This window comes from Haliotis asinina, chromosome 11 (genome assembly GCF_037392515.1).
Source record: "Haliotis asinina isolate JCU_RB_2024 chromosome 11, JCU_Hal_asi_v2, whole genome shotgun sequence".
NCBI classification, from domain to species: Eukaryota; Metazoa; Mollusca; class Gastropoda; order Lepetellida; family Haliotidae; genus Haliotis; species Haliotis asinina.
The window spans coordinates 22,686,562-22,703,454 of NC_090290.1; the positions used below are offsets into that span (position 1 = coordinate 22,686,562).

General features: G+C 41.3%; 2 protein-coding genes across 2 annotated transcripts in view; one reads left to right on the top strand and one right to left on the bottom strand.

Annotated features, from left to right (window-relative positions):
- LOC137256533 (RISC-loading complex subunit tarbp2-like) overlaps positions 1-16,893 on the top strand; it is a 582,560-nt gene that overhangs the window by 74,891 nt on the left and 490,776 nt on the right. The gene's annotated exons all lie outside the window — the stretch shown is intronic.
- Positions 6,574-15,247, bottom strand: LOC137255737 (uncharacterized). The gene is made up of 4 exons (XM_067793237.1): positions 14,898-15,247; positions 9,363-9,457; positions 8,596-8,719; positions 6,574-7,526 (listed from the first exon to the last, which is right to left on the bottom strand). Exons 1-4 carry the CDS (start codon positions 15,030-15,032, stop codon positions 7,443-7,445), a joined length of 438 nt encoding a protein of 145 aa, XP_067649338.1. The 5' UTR covers positions 15,033-15,247; the 3' UTR covers positions 6,574-7,442.

A 16,893-nucleotide genomic window follows, 5' to 3' on the forward strand; every position in this document is an offset into this window, starting at 1 on the left:
AAATGCCATTACAGATATCTTCAATTCAAGATGTCAATAAAACAAGATATCTCTATTTTAGATATGTTTAATTCATTAACAGGATATCTCTATTTTAGACATGTTTAATTCATTTCAATATATTTCTAATTCAGGGAGCCTGGCTGGATTTCTCGAAACAAACTTAGGTTTTATCTCAAATGTCAAACTGAGTTTGACAATTTGAAACAGCTGAATTTTTATCTCAACTGCATTTTTAGACTAAAAAAGTCCAAACAACTAAAGAAATCTGTCCACCAAATTCAGATTGTCTACTATGTTTGAGCTGGATACCAATTTCCTTTCATTCTGGAAAATGCATGTTCCTGCATTTTCTCAAATTTGAGCAAAGACTTGAACTTAAGTCAAAACTCAGACTTCAGTTTATTTCGAGAAATCGGGACCTGAGCCCTTCGGACTAAATCGGCTTGATGCACATCGAGGGTACATCAAACCATGTCCCCTTCCGTGACCAGTGAACTACTTATATTGACTGCCTGGTCATGTGACACGACATTCAACATTTTGCGTTCAGTTGTAAAACAGTGTGTCATCTTTTTAGCCCTTTCATTCAATCTGAAATTGCATCCCTGAAGATCCGGGTGAAAACCGGTCTTCAGCAGCCTGCTTATTGTATGAGGTGACTAACGGGATCGGGTGATCAGGCTCGTTGACGTGGTTGACGTATGTCGCTGTATCCCAAAGAGCGACTCCCTTGATGATCACTAGATTATTTGGTCTCTTCTCGATTACTTGCAGCAAGCAAGCAAGCAAACAGACAAAGAAAAAAAACCCCAAACTTTCCATCACTCATCTACCTGCTCTCCCTAACCAACACTGCTCAACGTCGCTACGTATATGCATAAAAGCTGGAATGCTGAGTTAACCAACCAACCAACCAACCAACCAACCAACCAACCAACCAACCAACCTATCTGTCATTGTAAATATAATATCATCCATAAGATATTATCAACACAACGAGAGCAGACAAACACAGATTTACCAAGCCCTCTCTTGAACCAGCGGCCTTGCTGTTATGCCAAAACCTTCGTCCGTCACTTTTTATTGACATTTTCCGAACACATGACTAATACAGTGGTATTTATTATATACCCTGTTTATGTATTATAACAGATTTTACATCACTTGCTTCAGAATGGTATTGAATATGACATTTCACAGTAATGTCGACTTTCTGGGAGCAGTGGAAATTAAACACGAGACATTAGTGTCAATATCTTGCTGGATGTTATGCTTTAGTAAATAGTGTTGCAGCGTGGAAAAATATATCCACTGCAAGGTGTTTATGTGAGTATTTGAGTGTGAGACTAATGCTTTTCCGGACATTGGCAGTGATCATTTCCTCTAGGATCCATTTGAGGAGTATGGGAAACAAATGACCGTTTTTTTCCCTCTTTGCCCATTTTTTCAATGTACCCGTAAAGATGCGGGTTAGAATTGATCTTCTGATCTTAAGATTGTCGTAAGAGGCGACTAACGGGATCGGGTGGTGAAACTTGCTGACTTGGTTGACACATATCATCGGTTCCCAGTTGTGTAGATCTAGGCTCATACTGTTCATCACTGGATCGTCTGGTCAGGTTCGATTATTTTCAGACTGTAGCCACATTGCTGGAATATTGCAGAATGCGACGTAAAACTAAACTCACTCACGCTTTCAATCACTGGCTTGTCTGGTTCAAAGATCAGTGACAAATCTGAAATACTTGATAATTCACCAACTCGCTATATTGCTCGGCGGAAACACACATCGTGTCAATGGTATTTATACAGCGTCCTGTACCTTGCACATCATACATTTCCAACATCTTGCAATACTTACGAGATTTTATGAAAAAAAAAAGAAAACGCGAGGCAAATGTAGTGCAGAGTTGCGTCCCTTGGACCTTCTTCCCGAGGCAAGACCACCACCTTGTCAATATCAATGACTTGTGAAAACGCGACTTTGATAGAGGCTAGTGGGAATATTTCCCTCGGGTAGTTGTCCTTGGGCACGAAGAAACCAATGATCATGTGTTTGGATCCCGTCCGTCCCAATCATATTAATTTTTTAACAATTTTGTTATCATATCCCAGTGCTCGTGTTTTACACACACAAAAACAAAGTCATCTCATTTAAAAATATGAACCTATGTATTTAATATTTAATTCATTACATATAAAATAGAGAAATAATACTAAATGGATTCCAGAATAATGCTTAATTCAGTTAATGTAAACTCGTCAAATCATTTTAGACTCTTTATTGTCTCGGCTCGGCTCGGTTCGGCTCGGCTCTGTACGTCTGAGATCTGCATTTCGGGCTTTCCTCCCACGTTAAGCAGACACACCATGTGTGAGTGGAATACTGTTCGAAGCTGCGATGAAAACATAACTCATCCACTATTTGTGACTCAACCGTGAAGATCAGGATTAGAAATGGCCCTCTGCAAACCGTGCTTGTAGTAAGAGGCGATTAACGGGGTCGGGTGGATGGGCTCGCTGTTATCAGAGACATGTCATCGTATCCCCATTGCGTAGATGTACCTATGCTGTTGATCACCGGGTTGTCTGGACAAGGCTCGATTATAGACAGATCACACCATACTGCGTGAATACTGCGTGAGTTAGACGACAAACAAACAAGCAAACACAACTTATAGGTGTAGCCTCAGTAACGAAACACGCTCGTCATTAAAATGAAAACGATTTTCAATAAACTTTCAGGGACACGTGCAGGAAATTTGCAAATAATTTGGCAAACTCGATCCAAAGAGTGTGTTTTAACCTTTCTTGCATTTGAAAAAAAAGTTTAATGATCTAAGATACAACTTCCTTTAAATTTGTGACCAACTCGTGTTATTCCGGGACAAACTGCAATCTCAGTAAACTGTCAATTTTCGTTATTTGGTAAGCTGTGCTCTGGTTGGTCAATATCAAAGGTTAACTGACGCGAGCTCCTGCTAGGTTTTGTTAGATCCATCCGTAGGAGGGTAACGGATAACACTGGGGCTAAGTTTACTCAGACTGAGACAAACTGCAATGTCTTCTTGGAGGTTCCGGAGAGGGATGACTGGTGACTGGTGTCTGCATGAGTTCGTGCTGACACCTAGGAACACAGGATCGCAAGACGGTCCCCTGGGATAAGATAACGTCCTCGTGTCTGTACTTCAGTGACTCATGTATACTGTCATCACGCGTTTCATGGCATCACGGTATACGGTATGGAAAGTAACATGTGTAGTCGCAAAGCACGTACACACAGGAATGTCAGGTTTTTACACAGAGACTAGAATGCAGACGCGTCACCCGTCTGTCTGATCGACAATCTCATTAAATTCAGATGCATTACTCTGACCCAGTGTGTTTCCATGACAACGTCTGGCGTGACTTCCTTATAGAAAGTCGCGTCGACCGACGAATATTGGGTTGATATGACCGCAGTCTAATGAGACGTTAGATTTCTAAAACAAATTCGGTTTCGTTTCCTTACCACCTGCATTCGGAAGTTTAATTTCATCAATGACAAGCACACGTTGTCACGTGACTGATGTTACGTCTGCGCTCACTCCACGAGTGCAGTGTTTGCAATATTTTAATTTGTCAGTTGACCTTCAGGGCCGTCTGCAGGCTTTATAATCTACATGCCCTGAATGAAATCTGCAGGTCCATGTTGTTAAAGTCAACCAATAAAAATAAAAGAATTTACACTGTACACAGTTTCACACTGTTTCTACAAAATTAATTATCGAACCCTATGTCGCAGGGAGACGTGTTTTATCAAGTTATCGTATCATGATGATATCGTCGGTTATTCTTGAACGTGAATAAAGGAAAAACAAAAAAGCTGAAGATTCCAGTTGACAAAAAGAAACAGATATTTTACTGAAGGCCACATAGACCTGCAGATCAATAAAACTGCTGGTCCGATACAAACATAAACGTCGCTGGGCCCCCGGGCCGGCGATTATTTCGAACGTGTTATGCGTGTATAAAAATATCTAGATGGTGCAGCCTTTATGATTCTATCTCGCCTTTGGAGACTTCGAATATGAAATACCTGTACGATTGTCAGAATGCTTCGTTCATTCCTGAGAAGAAACTGAAATCCCCGTCGCTGATTTTCTGACTGAAACATTCACCCGACATGACCCCATCAACAGAGGGGCCTTGTAAGGGAATATCATATAGATTTTAGATTACGAAACAGGATATTCAAATGCAAGAAATATGTGAGGATTTCGCAGCTGCAGTAAACTTCTGAAGCTGTATGCTTGGATAACCTCAGGTCCTATTAAAATGCAGCGTACTGTGACATGTATCTCGACAGATACGTGTACTCGTAGCCACTGGGACGTATGGATACACTGAGGGGTTCTGCACATGACCTACATGCCGCTGGCCAAAGGGCAAGCGCTTATTTCGAAAACTGAATTGGTGCATACTGCATAGGTGCGTCAGACATGTTGTACTGAACACCTTAAAAATGATGGTACAATTAATATGAAGTTTGTTTCTATTTAACGGTTGACTGACATTCATATAACACGGGTTAGAATTGATCTTCATTAACCAACCCATGGTTGTTGTAAGAGGCGACCTAGGGATCGGGTGGTCAGGCTCATTGACATGTTGACACATGTCATCATAACATGCTCATCGATGCTCATGCTGTTGATCACTGGGTGGTCTGATCCAGATCCGATTATTTACAAACCGCCGCCATGTAGCTGGAATATTGCTGAGTGCGGCGTTGAGCAACAAACAAACAAAAAAACCCCAAAAACAAAAGAAAACAAAAACAACCAAGCGTCTCATTACTCATCCACATGCTCTCGCCAAGCCACGTTGCTTAACATCGCTACTGGTCACAGGATAAAATTGCTGCTGAGCAAGAAAGGTTCATTTTGCTAAATACAACACAAAAAGTTCCATTTCTTCAAACATCACTTCCCATACACAGTAACTGACACGTAGAGTTGTTCTTCAATGCGTGCGCGTGCGGGTGCGCGTTAACAAGTTCATCTGCAGGCTGCCCTTTTCACAAGTCTCTGCTGCGTCTGGTATGGGAGTTATTGTCGTTGCACTTTGTATAAATGGGGACCCATTTCCTACCTGGTCGAGTCTTCAGAAAAGAATAATGCACACATGCATTATTAAACACAAATCTGTATGTAGTATATTTATGTTGATTAGTCAGATTACCCATATGGTGAAACAGTTACCTAGTGTCACATTAAAATGATATCATATGTGCATATGTATATCACTTTTGATATCAACCATTGTTTCTGGATTTCGTGATCTGTAACGTCATTAAACAAGTGAATGTGGTGTGCCACTATCAATGGAGAGGACCGTCACACTAGCTTGCTTATATTACTGCTCAGATGTACAGGAATAAAAAGGATAGTAAAGAAACTATTACACTCGAACAAGTGTATCGTAGGACTTATAAGAGACTCGTTCTCGCACGGGCATTACAAAATTTCAGATTAGTTTCGTGTAAGTCGTATGGCACATTTGCTCGTATAATAATCTCTTTATATACGCAGCCAGCTGTTATCTGATTTATAGCTGACACGGATATGCTATTAGTCATATGTGAATGTTTGCGAACAGCGGCAAGCCCGAAGTGATGGGGAAGCGTTCGTGTCCATCAGAGCGTTAGCAGCACTCCGGTCAGTCTAAATAAACGTAATTAGTCTCAGTACTTTTCGTTACACTCCATCAGCAGTAAACCCGTGAAGGTCACGGAACCGTAGAAAAGGCCTTCAGCAGCCCATGCTTGCCATAAAAGGCGACTATGTTTGTCGTAAGAGGGATCGGGTGGTCAGGTTCGCTGACTTGGTTGACACATGTCGTCGGTTCCCAGATCGATGTTCATCCTGTTGATCACTGGATTGTCTGGTCCAAACTCGATTATTTATAGACCGCCGCCATATAGCTGGAATATTGCTGAGTGCGGCCTTAAACTAAACTCACTCGCTCACTCCACCGCAGTAGTGGAGTGCAACGAAAAGTACTGAGACTACTGATGAACCAGTATTAGACGAGCCACGATCTGACAAATAACACCAGTTTGCACATATGGGAAGGCCCTCCAGAACATTCCATCTGAAGAACGTGTGAAACAGGCTGTCGCCTACAGCTTGTCAAATTCAATTTCCTCTTGCGAATCGTGTCTGCGGGACACGTGTTAAACAGAAGCGGCATTGAGCTCACGTTACCATCAGCATGTACTGCACGTGAGTAATCGCCAATCTTCCTGTAGCAACTAAGCGTATTCGTCCAGATTACTTGCCCCGCCTTCTGCGCTCACTGCGCTGGCTCATCTAATACTTGTCAAGCAGTAAGTTTACCAAGACTGCGCTTCGACTGTCGCAGTGTTGCGTCAAAATCACTTTTATGAACGGGACGCTGACTACTTTGGTTGAAACCACAAGCGAGGGCGCTTATAAGTCTAGAAATCATGACGGGACTGAAATCACAGATGCAGGTGGCGTATTTAATGGAGGCAACTCTTTACAGAAAACATTCACAACGAACGCCAACAACTTACTGTTGTTTATTTTCTGTTCATTGCTGTAATACAAAGTGGTAAGAAGATGAAGCTTAACTTTCTTTCTAAAAAATATTACACATACATACACAGACAAACTGACAGTTGGTGAAAGAGATGAATTTAACAGTCGTCTGTTCCACTTTCTTCAAATATGGTGGCAGTGTGTTCAGAGCAAGCATGACAGATTCTGTAGAGGAGAGCACCAGAAAACAGGTTGTGACGGCCTTGTGAGTAATATGTTAAAGCTCTCTTTTCAGAAAATAAATGCAGTTTTTAGGTAAAGTTGAAAGTGAAAGATATAAAACCCCTCTTCGCCAACAGGAATTATGAATGACGTCACATGCAAGATAAATGAGATTAGTGGGCTAAACCGTTTAGGATCGCTGAATACTAAAATGATAAAAATACAAGATATTTACTAACCCAAAGCGCACGCGCGATATAACTTCGGTACAAGCACAAGCGGAACAGGTGATAATAGGTGATATATGTCACGTTAGAGGGGGAATCTTACGCCGAATTTAGCATTGAATACTGTCTCATGATCATCAGATCAATACCATATATTGAGCTTCACACCTTGCATCCACGTGGAGAATCGAACTCGAGTTTTATGCGTGACAGGCATACCCTTTAACCACAAGGGTAAATATTGCGGTGTTAAACAACAAACAAGATTAAACTGCCGCACTGCTACAAGTGTGTTCAGAATGTATGACACTGGCCGCAAAACATGGACATAAAACATTTGAGAATGATAAGCGAAACCAGTATTGGAAAGATTACGACACTGACTTAACTGTACACTGACAACCTACTGAAGGACAAACTGCCATTGAGCAAGGGAGCTGCGTGGCTAAGACTGGTTACGGAAAAGGGCGAGGAACTCGTTTATGTTGACTTTGCCATCGCCGTCGCGGTCAACTTCCTTTATAATGCGCTGAAAAAGTCAAAACACTATTATTACAATTATTGTTATTATACAGACTAAAATAATTAAATGCGGCAAAGGAGGTCTCCCAAACTAATAAACGCTTACCCTGTGAATATATATTATTTGGATATAAACAAATAATTCTATTGAAATTGAAAGGAAAACCCCGTAGGGCGGGAGACTGGAACTTGAGGAAATCTGGACTTGCTTCATCTAGGGATTTAGCACTGCTGAGCGGAACTGAAAACGTGGTTCAGGAACTGTGAGACAATCAGTCAGACAGGCTAAGGTAGGGCTCATGCTCTCCTTAACACGCAATCCAGAGAACAGGACTTCTCCTAGGACATGCTGCCCAGTCGAACCCACAGAGCAGTTTTCCAAGTTTTCAAAGAATGTAAATACCCCCAATCAGCAACACTTCTCGCATTACTGAGAATGTCAGAGGAGCTACGTTTCAAGCTGCAAACCAGGGTACTTCCCAAATCTCAGTTTTAGATTAGGATTATAGGAGGTACCAAAAGAGGCATCAAGGAGAATGACGAGTCGGACAACTTAGAACTTAAGATGCAAGAATATTTTTCTGAACAAGGTCAATCAAGTTATATAGTGCCAAAAGGGAGGGAAGATTCCTTGATGCAAATGATTTCACTGGAGTTATTTAAAGCGCCAAGGTCATGTTTGTTGTTATGGCGCGTCTGAGATTGACCATGTGCTTCTTCCAGAGAATTGTACAAACATCATTGTCTATGGCAGCCAACATACTGAGGTCGTATCATGGATATTCCTGAGTCCAAACAGGAAGCATGACGTGACGAGCGAACGATTTAACCACTAAGCTACCCCGCCGCCCCCAAATTGCAATTGGAAGTTGTGATACGCGACAGAAGCAAAACTCCAGCAGTGTTAAGCTGGTCTGTAGTTAGGTAAATGCTGGGCACTGTAACCACCCAATCTTGACCAGCCAGCTTTTACGCTATGCATGGGTACAAGTAAGGGCAATGATACTCTGGAACACCGGTGATAGTTGCAAATTGTAACTTCTTCACTTCTTCTTGAAAATGATTTGTATTCCTACCTCAGCAGTGGCATCACTTATTTTTGTGCCGCATGAACTCAAAGCTCTCTTTATTTCAGCGGCATCAAGCGTCCCACTGCCGTCTCTGTCAATATCTTTGAAGGCTTTCCTTAGTTTGGCTTCACTGGAAACATAGTAAAAAAACAGCCACAGTTATATTTTCAGCAAATTATACAGATATTTTCTGGATCAACGGTCCACTCTGTTATTTATTGTGGTATTCAACAGAACAGGAAATACAAAAATACAAGCACAAGTGTGTGTGTGTGTGTGTGTGTGTGTGTGTGTGTGTGTGTGTGTGTGTGTGTGTGTGTGTGTGTGTGTGTGTGTGTGTCTGTCTGTCTGTCAGTGTGTGTGTGTGTGTGTGTGTGTGTGAGAGAGTGAGAGAGGGGGGGCTCCATTCGTAGTCGATTAGTCAAAGGTCCATAATATCCTCCTTAAATAAGCATGGCCCTATAAGGACTGAAATATCCAGGTCATGGTCAGGTGAGCGAGTTTCTCTGTACATATTCGAGTATGGACCAGACAATCCAGTGATTAACAGCATGAACATCGATCTACGCAACTGGTATACGATGAAGCATCAGTCAGGAAGCATCACCACCCAATTCCGTCAGGCAGTGAGCCTGGCCACCCGTTAGTCGACTCTCACAACAGCATGGGTTACTAAAGATCTTCACGGGTTGTAATTGGTGGATATGACGTGAGATATTTGCCTTTATACTTATAATTACACTTATAAACACCAGGTTTGAATTTTTACTTACTCAAGTCGTGATGGGGGGAGCCGCCCCAACGCACCCAAAAATTCAGCCTTAGTCACTTGACGGTCTCCATCCTTATCAAATTCCACGAACATATCCTGAAACAGTAAGGACGAATGATATTCAAGAATGTAATAACACCAAGTGTCGACTCCAATGTACACAAACGTAAAACCTTAAACCCCAAACATGCTAATTAGTAAATATGCTATTGAGGTAATGCAACTATGTATTTAAGTACAAAACTAAATTGCATTAACCGGAGGCTAAAAACATTTCTGGCAGGTATTCGTTTTAATTAAATAACTGTTTTTAAAATAGTCCTACAATTTAACAGACGGGGGCTTGGTCTTGCGAGTTTCCAACCGTCGACATTTAGTTGTTTTTTTCTGCATCTACGTACACTCATCCAAAACCCTGCACTTACACAGTTACAGATGATACGAATACACGAACGGCGGAGTCTGTGTCTACTCATAGTACAGGTAATCTTTGCACCTTCTGCAATTGATATCCGGGATTATTTGCAACAGATGTTCAGAACTCAATGCGATCCAGTGTGATACAGCTGTAATCTGTTTCGAGGTAAGTCCGAATGACACCACTTGACACCTCAGACTATGATGTTATAGCATCAACACGCGATTCCTTCGTTTCATCTTGGCAGAGCGAGTACATATGGTTGTATGCCGCATATAGCAAAAATCCAGCAAAACCACGATGTGGGACACCGGAAATGCGCTTCACACATTGTACCTACGTGTGGAATCGATACGATGCGATAGTACCGTTCAGATACAACATACAACGTCCGACAGACGTAGGATTGGACCAGACAATCCAGTGACTGACATAATGATCGGGAAAGAAATCTTTCCAAATACCCCACTAGCCCACAGGACCGGTGAGTGGACAATGATTTATTTTCCTGACTGAACTTCAATGGTCCAACAAAACGTTTCGTAGATTTAACTATCAATACAGAACCCACATGCCACCAGGACTACTTGAAACATATGATTTAATTGTCCTGGTGAATAACTTGCCAGGGACCACAGGACCAGCGTAAATTTCGGACACTGAATGAACATGGATCTGCACCAAAGGGATACGATGATAAGTGTCCTCAAAGTCAGTCAATTTATAAGGTTCTGGGATTCTAACACGCCCCGGGTTAAGAAGGGATTAATAGATAGTTTCTGGAGTGGCATCCACTTACACTACGGTAGAGATAACAGGTGAAACTTGATGGAGTCATATAAGTGCATTATCTTGAACCAACGCTGGAGAAAAGCTGTAAAACAGGCACTGGTGGGAGACAGATACGATGGTCCCTTGAAAATATGCCGAAGGAGTGTATGGAAGCTCCTATCAAAAGGTGGAGAGTGATATGATTGCATTCCTCGCCCTGATAAAGCGTTAGGTGTGGATTCCTTCCCATCGGCCCTAAATCAGTGAAGAAGTCAGTGTAGTGAAATCAGGACGCATGACTCTTTGTCAAGATATGGAAGCTCCACAACAAATCTATAAGACTTGTCAATGCAAACAGTATAAGATAACGGAAGTCAGTTTGTACAACACTCAAGCATCTCATGAATTATGGTGAAGGAAGATGTGTGTTTCATTAAAGACGGGGGCGGTGGAATAGCCTGGTGCTTACAGCGTTGAAGTATCTATTGAGAAGTCAGCGTGTATGGTTTTACGCCCCTTGTAGAAATATTCCATCACGGCCCTGGACACCAGAAATGGGCTTCACGCATTGACACAATGTGGGAAATCGACCCAGGGTCTCCTCTGCGCGATGAGCGAACGATTTAACCAGTTGCCTTACCCATCACCCCCGCTTTTTTCCCTTTTTAAATGTGCACGTCATTTTGCAAACAAAATACAAAAAGTGGCGATTTGAATGAAATTTAATTTTATCAACCCATGCTGCCACAAGGGTGACTTATCTCGTCACTATGTAGTTGAAATGTTGTCGAGGTGCCATTAACTTTTAATTCGCTGAATTGTAACTCTTTTTAGAGTGTTAAATGACATTTAACGATGTTTAACTTAACGGAACGTGGTTAATTCCAGATGTACTTGTCAATCCTGCACTTCATACTACAAAGAGATATGTTCTCCGTTTTACCAGGGATAATCTACAACATGTATAGTCTCCCTGATTTTACACATGACAACAATGGACACCGTACGAGCACCGGAGCGTGAAGCACATCTCCCTACGACAGGAGTTCGTATGTCACCATACGTAACGGTTGGGCTGACATTTATATGTGTGAAATGGGTGCAATTTTGATCAAGAAGACCATATGTTATGATTCATCGACCTGACACAGACCTTGAGGCCACGTTCTGTTCTCCTAATACTGCGACGCCATCATGACCCGGTGAATGCTGGAAATATGTGGCTTAAGTAGATTTGCTTGAGTTCAAGGTTTTTCGATTTTATTTATGTCTGCAGTTTTACTTTTTTCAGTTTAGAATATAAAAGTAAGAGATAAAAGTAAGAGAAGACATTCAGATTTAAGGCCGATTAGAACAGGATTTCCGTTCTTTCTCGGCATATCGGTTTAAGATGTGATGAAACTTAGAGGGGATTTCGGATTTTGGTGGAACCCCTAAGCATAGTTACATATTGGTGGTTGGTCGAAAATCGTAATCGGAATTAATATGGAGGAAAGAGCTCCGACCGTGTCCACCTCTTTTCATATTCTCCAGGGAATCCTTCATCGGTGTAATATTCCAACACTGAAATATGTTCACTGATTGTTTTTTTTTTATAAAGGACCTGTCCTAGTTTATTGAATGTATATTTTGAGTGAGGTATGCATGTCAGTTTGTAAATGTTCCTTTTGATTGGGGTGGGGTACGGGCGGAACTCTAACTCAAACATATACAGATAAAAAAAACCATCAAAATGTTGAGCCGCTCCATATCACGAGACCATTTTAGGTAAAATAAACACAAAATTAAAATCCGGTAACAGTGTTTGTTAAGTGAACATGAATCATGTATGTCCATTTTGCATTACCGTGTGTTAGAGTATTGGGTTTGTGCAGATAAAAAGGACACATTTCAGGACTCACCATCTTTACAAGACATGGAAAGCCTATATGTGTATGACCTACATTTTCAGGAATGTCCTGTTGAAAAAGGCCTCAACAACCAACTAAATGATATGACAGGTTTGTCATTTTACAAGAAATATCCGACTAACAGTGGGTGGTGGTGTAGCCTAGTGGTTAAAGCGCCCGCTCGTCATGCTAAAGACCAGGGTTCGATTCCCCTAATGGGTACAATGTCAAAACATAGCATTTCTGCATACATAAAGACTGCTAGCAACTGTGATTTCATCGGTCCACTCATCCTCGATAATCTATAGTAGAGAGTTATCGGAACGCACATCCTGCCGATTATTGAGGATGCAGTCCAGATACGGGTAATCTTAAGACCGACCTTCACATCGAACTTGACATTAACCGCAGAAAAACTAAAAAGTTTCACTGACCAACAGTGAACGTTTCTGGCGCAGTCATGTGACCTTCAAAACGACCTTCACCTGTGACATAAAAGATTGCCGTTAAAGATCTTCAGGCCACAGAAGGATATACTTAATAGGAAAACCTTGAGATTCTTCAACACCCCATACTTTCAAACACAAAGCTGGTGTCAGTGTCTACTGGCAAAGTTCCAACAGCAACATTCCGTCAACGGATTATGCTTGAGAATAAACTAGGACACTGTCTCTGTAAGAAGGCACGATGCGTTTCTTTTGCTGTTGAGCACATAATGAAAAAGGGCCCTGAGGCTTCCTACATATGGGAATGTACGTTTGTCACATGTTCTCGATTTGTATGGGCTTTCTTGTACAAATTTGTTTCAGGGGCTGTATGACAGACATGGATTAGTTACGAGATTAACTTTCGGGTGAGTGAATGTATATTTCTTAACGCCACATAAGCAATATTGCAGCCACCCGAGGTGATTTCAGTTACCAACAATAGTCAGTGTTTCACAGTCAGTAGGACTAGTGAACTTTTACATTGTTTGTAATTTAAAGCTTGAAAACACTAGATTTAACTGTCAGACACAATGGTCTTTCCCTTCGCAAGCAAAAATCGTGTCCAAACACAATGCTAAAATTATTCAATATGTCAGGAATATCCAGTGACAGTCATTTCGCTTTTCTGTGAAGAGAGATAAGTTAGATATGTCATGAACAATAGATGAAAAACTATTTCATATTTCCCAGGGGAAATGATAATCGTTCTAAAGTGGCCTACTGGCCGAATATCTGTATCCCTCTACGAGTTGTTCAATAAGGCACATGCGTTCAACAAACTAAATTCAGAACGAAAATGTTCCAGAAAAAAGAGAAGCCAGTAAGTGCAGGCTCGTTGATATGTACTGACTCATGGATTCACATGGGGTTTGGCATATTAAAGCTGTTAAGGCTGATTATCCGATAACGCTGATATTTATAGGACATAAAATGCCGCCAATTAAAATTCATACAACAACAACGCATAATTCACTACGGCCATAAAGGTCAGACAGTGAGTATAGTTTTACGTCGCCTTTAGCAATATCACGACGGGGGCTACCAGTAATGTACGTGTCCCATTGTACTCATGTGTGAAATCGAACCCGGGTTTTCGGAATGACCGAACGCTTTAACCATTACGCTACCTCACTTACTCTTACCTGCATACAAACTACATTTAATTGGATAAAGTCAATAATTGGTATCACAGGATGGACACCAACTCCATACGTCAATCTACCTCTCTTTTCTTTGAAGATTTAAGATATTAGGAATTTACCCCATGACTGGACAAAACTTCAAACTCACATTTCAAACTCATATTGTGCTCAGTAGTTGTGTTCTGTAGAGAACGTTGTCATTCCGACGTTGTTCGGCATTTGAAAAGGAAATGGAATTCAAAGCGGAACCTTTCTTTTTTGACCTAAATAGAATTTAAACTGCGTTAAGCTACCATGGAATGTCGTGACAAGGGTGCTAGAAAACATACATAGAAACCGGACAAGCATTAAGCATTAATCCCATATCTCATGATTTACAAGTGAAAACACTGACGTATTCATGCTGTCGCGTACTCCAGTCTGAATACAGGTCACAATTCCCAGGCACGTCGTACAGTAAACAGCAAACGAAAAGCCAAGGTCAACAAGATATTACGCATGGATGCTGTCAATACATCCCGGGTTTCTACTAAACGTGAAACGAGACTACCTGCATGAGCCCTGTCGAATAAAACATCTGAAAACTATACTTTTTATCAAGATCGATTTATGCATAGTGCTAAGAGATATATAAATGTCGCGGCCCAAAGATGAAACGGTTTAATGGACAAACGCCGTTGACTGTGGTGTTTGTCATCTTGGTGACAACCAACGTGTAATATCAATAGTTGATTGGTCATCAAAAATACAGGAACAAGTTCACTGTCAGGTGTCAACACGGCTTCGATTCGATGTGATCAGGTATTGATAGAAACATGTTTGGCTTACCACAATGGTTTGATCGTCGAATCCGGAATTTTTTAGGCATTTCTTTAACTCCTGTATGGTAAGATATCCGCTCTTATCCGCGTCGGCGTGGTCGAAGAAAGCTTCGTACCTTTTCAACTCTTCGCTAGTCGCCATGTCGAAGTGATTTGGATGGGACGTTTGGGTTGAGGTGTTTGGCTGTGCAGCACGGCTTGACTGGCTGGGTGGCTGACAGGGACGGAATCCGGTGTGAGATATACAGACAGGTTCTGATACACTCCACTGAGCACCGCTGCTTCGCGAGAATCCTGTCACCTGACCCGTTTGACTGTGCAGCACGCCCCCACTACTTCCATACGCAGGTAAACACATTTACAAAACAACGGAAGCTTGTTTACATTCCGGCGACAGTCGCGTGCGACTATTGCTGTCACGAGAGGGGTATTTTTTAACTGGTTGCAGACTTTTGAGTTTATTGAGGTAAACATTTTACACATATCCATTAAATTTAAAACACACCCAAGTCTAGATCTGAATAATGAGATACTTAATATAATAAACAGCACACAGCAACGTTTTTCGATCGATGAGCCCAATAAGCAATACAGACGGGAAAGTTGTCGCTAGTGGGCGTGGCCTAATGATTAATTTGGACCTATGGAGACATATAGACACAAAATAATGCACGATTGAAAACTGAGCTGTCATGCAGGTACTTGCGTTTTATTAATATTAGCATACACTGGGCAAACGTACGTGTCAGTAAAAGACAAAACCCCGCTAAATTTAATGCACATTACCGTGTTGTGCATGAGAAAAACTATATCATTTAAGGCCTGTTTACACATCCCAATTAGATATAAACAATTTGACGTGTGAGTTTCTGTGTTGACCGGCATGAATCTGCGCGAAGTTACACTGGCCTGGATAGTGACGATCGAGATGTCTGTTGTGTGCCAAAATAATGCAAGGGCTAACAATGTGTTTGTTCTGTGTTGGAAAAAAACGAATATCAAGTTTGTATTTCGACACTGTTCAAACAAACCAATACAATAGTTCCTGTCTGTCTACACGAAAGTCCCATTCAGTTGATAGATCAACCTGATGAGAGGCTTGTATCTGTAGATTTTGAATAGAATATCGCAATGTCTCCTCAAGAAAGACAGGCTTGTACATAAGTTTAGCCAGAGATTTTGTATAGAATGTCGCAATGTCTCCTTAAGAAACCGTACCGCAAAGGTGTTATTCACCCATCAGATATTCCATGTAACGCTCATAAGGGTAAATAGCGCTGGAGGAAATGAATCGGTACAGCAAAATTACCCTTTGTGACACATTAGTATGTCACGGTCGTGAATGTGTGCGGAATACATCAACGACATATTCATAGATCGCTGGCTCTGGTATGTCTATGCGATAGACTCTTATGCACCCTATTCATTGGAACGTGCAGTTATAACGCGACATAGCTGGCCACGTGACTGAGGAATGTATGACGTCACAGGGAATCACCTTTCGAATTAGGCCATGGACGCGTCGGTTTCTAAAAGGTCGACCGCATGCGACGCTTTAAGATTATAACGCTTTCATTTCGATAATTTACCCTTGCTTTATTGAAAAATATGAATAAAGAATGTAATGATAACAGTTCAGTTGTGTGTTTGATAAAATACTGATGGATGTCTTTGTGTTGAATGTTTAATTGTAATTGCACAGTTACCATGGTGGATACGTGTATATGATGTAGATTTGAACATGGCTTGAGTTTTAAACATTAGTTATGCATGCTCGCACGCCTGAACATTTTACGTGACGTTCAAATAGGATGAGACATTTATCTTGTTCGACCAGGGAGAATGATACATTTGACATAAATTCTAACGAAATATGCCTCGTCATATTATATAATAAACAAGTGAATGTCAATTTCTTCGTTACGTTTACTTCTGAAGAACATTATCATAAGCCTAGTTTTTGTTTGCGAGCTTATCGTCATGATTCTTTTAGTTTTTTGATT

Excerpts from the sequence above, each read along its gene's own strand:
- LOC137255737 (XM_067793237.1), bottom strand. The coding sequence starts at position 15,032 with ATGGCGACTAGCGAAGAGTTGAAAAGGTACGAAGCTTTCTTCGACCAC. Across the intron at positions 8,720-9,362 it reads CTCCCCCCATCACGACTTGA|TGAAGCCAAACTAAGGAAAG; the intron begins GTAAGTAAAAAT and ends CTATGTTTCCAG. Across the intron at positions 7,527-8,595 it reads TAAGTGATGCCACTGCTGAG|CGCATTATAAAGGAAGTTGA; the intron begins GTAGGAATACAA and ends TGACTTTTTCAG.